Raw genomic sequence first — 6,974 nt, 5'->3', positions numbered from 1 at the left:
GTTTCACCATTGCACAGTGTGCAAAGGTTTCAAAAAGTACAAAACATTACCCACGTGGGGTATACATAGATGAACTCTAATTACTTGTTGCAGAAGCAGGAGGAGAAGGAGTAGTTGATTTCCTGAACAAAATGCTTTTGGATGGTAAGGGATGGATGTTAAGACCACTTCCAAAAAAAACCCATTTGGCCTGCATTTAAATAACATTGCTGTCATCCATAGGGCTTACAAAGTTGGAGAAAATCTAGCCTTTGTTCAATTTAAGAAGAGTCAGCCTGTCTGCATTTTCCGTTGACAGCCGTGAGCACCTATCCATTATGATTGCACCTGTAGAACTAAAAACCCGCTCAGACCATACACTCGCGGCAGGGCATGGCAGAACCTCCAAGGCGTGCAAGGAGAGGTCGGGCTAAGTGTGCAGCTTGGACAACCAATAGTTAATAGGCACTGAAGAATCATTAAGGACGCTGGTATAGTCCCTTAATTAGTCGTTCACCATCTTGGTCAACTTCTCCCTTCTCGTCAGAATTACACCCACCGTCAGCCCTTGCCGATGTGACAGCGTCTTGAAAATGGCCCAGTTGGTGGACAGTTACCCCCCCCCCATGTTGCACCTGGTGTTTGTGGTCCTCCCCGGTTATCCTTGTGGGAAAAAAGAGCTGGTACCTCTGCCAGCAGCGTTGTATGAGGGTAATCTTTTGAGCAAGTCTTCCACTACGGCCTTCTGGCGTGCATGCACTGAAATTGGCACGTCTGCCTCCGACATTAGAGAAGCAAATTTCTCCTTGTACCATGGGTCAAGAAAGGTGCACAGCCAGGGTCTTGGGAATGGCATCTGGACATGAATTCTGCCATTTATAGCAGACTACAAAGAGTCAAACATTCAGTGTCCTCACCAGGAACAACACTAACCATTCTCTCTCCTTAACGACACATAGCCTTCTCCTCTTCAGGCCATCCATGCTGGACAGGCATGAAGTTGGGATTAGGAGTCCCCTCAGAAGCGCAGAACAAAAATCCTGTTCCTCCTCCTCATCATCACCCATTGTGGCCTGTGAATAATGTGTGGGGCTGGGCTGTGTGGTATCAGCCACTGTACAATCTTGCTCCATAGCCACCTGCTTGGCATTCAAAGCTTCCTCTTTTAGATTCTGCAGCGAACATTCTAATAGACAGAGCAGTGGGATGATTATGCTCATAATAGAATCATCAGCGCTCACCATCTTGGTGCAGTATGCAAAGTTGTCATCCAGTTACAAGCCTCAAGGACAACATCTGCAAGGAGTTTGTATGTTCTCCCCGTGTTTGCGTGGGTTTCCTCCAGGTTCTCTGGTTTCCTCCCACACTCCAAAGACATACTGATAGGAAATGTAGATTATGAGCCCCAATGGGGACAGTGATGATAATGTCTGTAAAGCGCTGTGGAATATAAACCATTATATTAGCACCAGCTAAGCAAGCAATGCATGATAAATAAATAATCTGCAGCAGAGAAAATGGCAATTTTATCAAAATTGCAGCAAGTATCCCAGTTATTCATAAATCATTGGAATTAGAGTCTAGGTCCATGCATCATGCTGCTTTTAGCAAAAACTTGGCGATAGATTACATTTTTTTTATGAATGAATCTACTTACAAACATTGTCTCTATTTACAACAGGCTGCATATTCCTTTATTCCATGGTATAAGGGAGCATTGTAGTCACTCAGTATTCACTCTGCTATTCTGCTCTCAGGATATTGTACAGTCTGCTGCCCACTATGAGAAACACTTCTCCAGAGAAAAAGAGGGAAAGGAAGTGTCAGAAAGTAGTTAAGATAAGAGCTGTGTGATGTTTGGTATCATCTGCCTTAGTGAAGGCAGATTCTTAGGGTACAGGACATGCAAGCAAGTAATAAGTATCATGTATACAAATAGCCTTTTCAGTGAGGAGGAGGACTGGAACTCTAATACCACCTAGTCGTAGTGGCAAAGCTTAACGTCAATATCTACATTTAAAGGGCTTTATCAAATGACTTGTGATAAGAAACCAAACCAGAAGCTTCATTTGCAGACATGTGTTTGGGCTGTTGCCCCTCATCAGTGCAAAGCAGGAGAACTGGTTAAGCTATGGTTAAACCTCTGATAGGGAGTCTAAGGCTACTTTCACACTAGCGTTTTTTGCAATGCGTCGTTTTGGCGAAACAACGCATCCTGCAAAGTTGTCTGCAGGATACGTTTTTTCCCCATTGACTAACATTAGCGACGCATTGACACACGTCGCAACCGTCATGCGACGGTTGCGTCGTGTTGTGGCGGACCGTCGGCAGCAAAAAACGTTGCTTGCAACGTTTTTTGCTACGTCGAGAACGTCTTTTCCGACCGCGCATGCGCGGCCGGAACTCCGCCCCCTCCTCCCCGCACCTCACAATAGGGCAGCGGATGCGCTGAAAATCAGCATCCGCTGCACCCGTTGTGCAGCGCAAACAACGCTAGCGTCGGTACGTCGGCCCGACGCACTGCGACGGGCCGAGTACGACGCTAGTGTGAAAGTAGCCTCAGGTGTAAAGTTTCTCCTTATGGAGAGCTCTCCTTGTCAGAGGTCTCTCACCCAATCCAGGTCTACTGCTTTGCACTGGTGATGGGAAAACACCCCAATACACATCTCCAAAAGGAGTGTCTAGTTTGGCTTCTTATCCTAATTCATGTGGCAAAGCACTTTAAAGGGACAATATTGACTTTTAGAAATGCTATTTTCAATACTTGAGCCTAGTGTTCCAGTCTTCTTCCTTTCTACAGAGAGTTGTATTTACTCAGTATTCACTCTGGGAAACTGTTTTGCTGCTCACAGGATACTATACAATGTGCTACCCAGCATGAGAAACACATTCCCAGAGAAAGAGGGAGAGAAAGAGTTTTGAAGCAGCTAAGATAAGAACTATGTGATGTTTGAAGTTATGTGCATTAGTGAAGGGATGTGCCTTAGTGAAGGGATTTATATTCACAGGGGGAGCATTGCAAGGCCTATACGTATTCCTATGCCAACTTTATAAAGATCGGGATTGGCTTGTGGTCATATGGCTACCACTATAACTGACTTACAGACCATAAATTAGTAAGTGACTACTTTTTCTAAAGTAAAATGTTTGCACATTATTTTTAGTCTAAGACCTTTATCCGTTAATGACTTTGTGTATCCTAAAAGTTAAACTTTTCCTAACCCTTTTCTTTATTCTAAGCCTAATATTTGGACAACAAAGCTAACAAATGAGACAGTTGTAACCGAGTTTCTGCTTTTGGGGTTTTCTCTATTGAAAGAGACAGGATTCTGCCTCTTTATTATTATATCTATTATTTATATTGTCACCATAATGGCCAATATATTCATTATCGTCATTGTAAAGACTGACCGCCGTCTACATAAACCCATGTACTTTTTTATTGGTGGACTCTCATTTCTAGAGATCTGGTATCCTTCGGTCACTGTTCCTAGACTTCTTTGGTCTCTTAAAACCAGAGAAGAGTCCATTTCTACAGCCGGTTGCATGATGCAGTTTTACTTCCACTTTTCTCTTGGTGCAACAGAAATCTTTCTCCTGACCGTAATGGCCTATGACCGATATTTGGCCATATGCAATCCACTGCTCTACTTTAGCATCATGAGTCCTAAGATTTGCACTAAACTTATCATTGGATCCTGGGTTGGTGGTTTTGTGTCAATTCTTGTCCCATGTCTACAAATCTCAAGTCTTTCATTTTGTGCAGGAAATCAAATCGATCATTACTATTGTGATCTTGGCTCTTTACTCAAGCTCTCCTGCTCGGAAACATCAAGTATCGAAAAACTGTTTTTCTGTCTAAGTCTGCTTATAATTTTAGGATGTTTTCTATTAATCATTGTCTCATATATATGTATAATCCAGACAATAATGATGTTTCCAACTGCAAGTGGAAGAAGGAAAACATTTTCAACTTTTGCCTCACACCTGACTGTTGTATTACTATTTTACGGCCCCATTATCTTCATGTTTGTCCGACCCAGTACCGGTGGCCTCTTGCACTTGAATAAAATGGTTTCTGTGATCCCGTCCGTAGTGACTCCTCTTCTGAATCCCATAATCTATACTCTACGGAATCAGGAAGTGCTTGAGGCCATGAAGAAAACTGCCATCGCAATTAATGTTTTCCATTGAACATAAAATTGAGTCTATAATTAAAGCTAGGTATTTGTTGGCAGATTTATGCCTATAACAAGTGCCAATTGATGAGATAGGTTGATTTAAGCGTGTTTAGGGTCAACACAAATTATATGGGGAACGAATGATAGTTAAAGGGGTTGTCCGGTCTAGAACGATAAGTCTGCAGTCATTCCATGTGACTGCAGAGTAATCGCAACTGTTTATTGTAATTATTATGTCCTGCAAACAAAGACTGGACAGACATCTGTCTGAGATGGTATAGTGAATCCTGCATTGAGCAGGGGGTTGGACACGATGACCCTAGAGGTCCCTTCCAAATCGTATCCCTTCTACGGTTCTATGATGCCGGAAGGAAATATGAAAGTAACATTCCAGGCACAGGGCATAGAAGAGGTAACAGTTATACAAGCCCTATAGCTTAAAGGGAAACTGTCACCCCCAAAATCGATGGTGATGTAAGCTCACCGTCATCAGGGGCTTATCTACAGCATTCTGTAGTGCTGTAGATAAGCCGCCGATGTTACCTGAAAGAGGAGAAAAATACGTTAGATTATACTCACCCAGGGGCGGTCCCGCTCCGATGGGCGTCTCAGGTCCGCTCCGGAGCCTCCCATGTTCATTCCATGACGTCTTCTTCTGGTTTTCACGCCGGGATTTCCGGCTCAGGCGTACTTTGTCTGCCCTGTTGAGGGCAGAGCAAAGTACTGCAGTGTGCAGGCGCCGGAAAGGTCAGAGAGGCCCGGCGCCTGCGCACTGCAGTACTTTGCTCTGCCCTCAACAGGGCAGACAAAGTACGCCTGCGCCGGAGCCGCAGCGTGAAGACCAGAAGAGGATGTCATGGAATGAAGCTAGGAGGCGCCGGAGCAGACCTGAGACACCCATTTGACCGGACCACAGCGGGACCACCCCTGGGTGAGTATAATCTAACCTCTTTTTCTCCTCTTTCAGGTAACATCGGGGGCTTATCTACAGCATTACAGAATGCTGTAGATAAGCCCCCGATGATGGTGAGCTTACCTCACCATCGATTTTGGGGGTGACAGGTTCCCTTTAATAATTGTGGAAATTTGGTTCTGGATATGGCAGGCTAATCTGGATGAAAAAACAGCAGATAGGAAAATTCAGCTTTCAGAGTGCAGACCTATAGGTCCAAGGGTGCAACCGTGGGTTTAATGGGGACACTAAGACAGCAAAGGAGAAGGGGCAGAAGCTACATGTAGGCTGGATCTCAAAGCTTGGATACATACTCAAGCCTGGCATGAGTATGGCACAGAAGTGAGCTCAGGAAGGAAGCAAGCTACCAAGTATGCGATATCACTGCAACAATACCCTCTGTGTAATGCAGAAAATGTATAAGTCAACCTTTGTACCTGATACTTGCAATGTATACATTGCAACAGATCTACTAGTAAACTGCAGTTTATTTTTACATCTTAGTGTAACTAATTCCTGAGTAAAATGGTGATTCCACGTCTGTTATTTCATCTTGCAGTATGCGGTCAGAAGAAAAGATATTTAACAGAGACTTTGCTGCACACAAATGGACCCATTGCACTAGTGTTTGGGGTCACAACAGAACACCCGACCCTTACAAACTCACACTCAAAAGTTACTGATAGGAAATTGTTGTCACTGTGAGACAGTGACAACAATGCATGTAAAGCACTTCAGAATATGTTGATGCTATATTAGCAATAACTAATCAATAAATCGTAAACTTTGCCATAATTAAAAATAGTCTGGGAAAGATTTATAGATAAGATACAAGGTCTTGGAGGTGGCCACAAACCCCATGCACAATACCGAAAATATAGAATAAGGCTAGCATCATTTATAGCGCCGGCAGCTTTCTCTCTGACAGTCATGCTGAATGTTGACGTCATCCAGCCACGCTGTGTCACACAGGAAGTGCGAACAGTGAACAGGAAGCAGGACAACATCAGATCCTGCAGCTCCGCTTTGCTGCCAAGCTTCTGGGGATTAGCCGCCTTTCAGGGGGTCACCTCCGGGCCCCAATGCAGCCGCTACAGATTTACATGTGGGCAGTGTTAGCCTCAACCTACGGATAACACTGCCCACTATTTGAAATGAATACTCCTCTCCATGCCCATGGGGGCGCAGGGAAGCGTGAATATTCATTTCTCTTTAGCAGCGGGGACAGGCTCCTATCTCCAGCTGCTGCTTAGCTGACACCGTGTGGGCCCCCCTCACTCAGGGCCCCATAGCTGCTGGATGTGATGCTATTAGCAACACACCACTGGCTGGGGGCCCCTGGAGCAGTGGGGGCTCTAGACTGCTGCTTGCCAATATGCCAGGTGTCAGTGCCTGGGCCCACCGGAGAATCCTCCGGTGGTCCAGTCCGACCCTGGGTGGCGTTCTTTAATTGTAGAGTTCTGATGCATGGTATTTATATACACTGCAAAGAAAAATAAAGGGAACACTTAAACAACTGAATATAACTCCAAGTAAATCAAACTTCTGTGAAATCAAACTGTCCACTTAGGAAGCAACACTGATTGACAATCAAATTCACATGCTGTTGTGCAAATGGAACAGACACCAGGTTGAAATTATTGGCAATTATCAAGACACCCTCAATAAAGGAGTGGTTCTGCAGGTGGGGACCACAGACCACATCTCGGTACCAAAGCTTTCTGGCTGATGCTTTGGTCACTTTTAAATGTTGGTTGTGCTTTCACACTCGTGGTAGCATGAGTCAGACTCTACAAACCACACAAGTGGCTCAGGTAATGCAGCTCATCTAGGATGGCACATCTGTTGTGAATTTGGATTCT

The 6,974-nt window shown here is 44.6% G+C and overlaps 1 protein-coding gene across 1 annotated transcript; it reads left to right on the top strand.

Annotated features, from left to right (window-relative positions):
- The first annotated feature begins 572 nt into the window (after positions 1-572).
- On the top strand, positions 573-4,173 carry OR11H1 (olfactory receptor family 11 subfamily H member 1). The gene is made up of 2 exons (XM_077281513.1): positions 573-662; positions 3,220-4,173. The coding sequence occupies exons 1-2, from the start codon at positions 573-575 to the stop codon at positions 4,171-4,173; spliced, it is 1,044 nt and encodes a 347-aa protein (XP_077137628.1).
- Positions 4,174-6,974: the final 2,801 nt, after the last annotated feature.

This window comes from Ranitomeya variabilis, chromosome 2 (assembly GCF_051348905.1).
Source record: "Ranitomeya variabilis isolate aRanVar5 chromosome 2, aRanVar5.hap1, whole genome shotgun sequence".
NCBI lineage: Eukaryota > Metazoa > Chordata > Amphibia > Anura > Dendrobatidae > Ranitomeya > Ranitomeya variabilis.
Note: the sequence above shows the minus strand (reverse complement) of the source record. Positions and strands in the feature narration are given on the sequence as shown.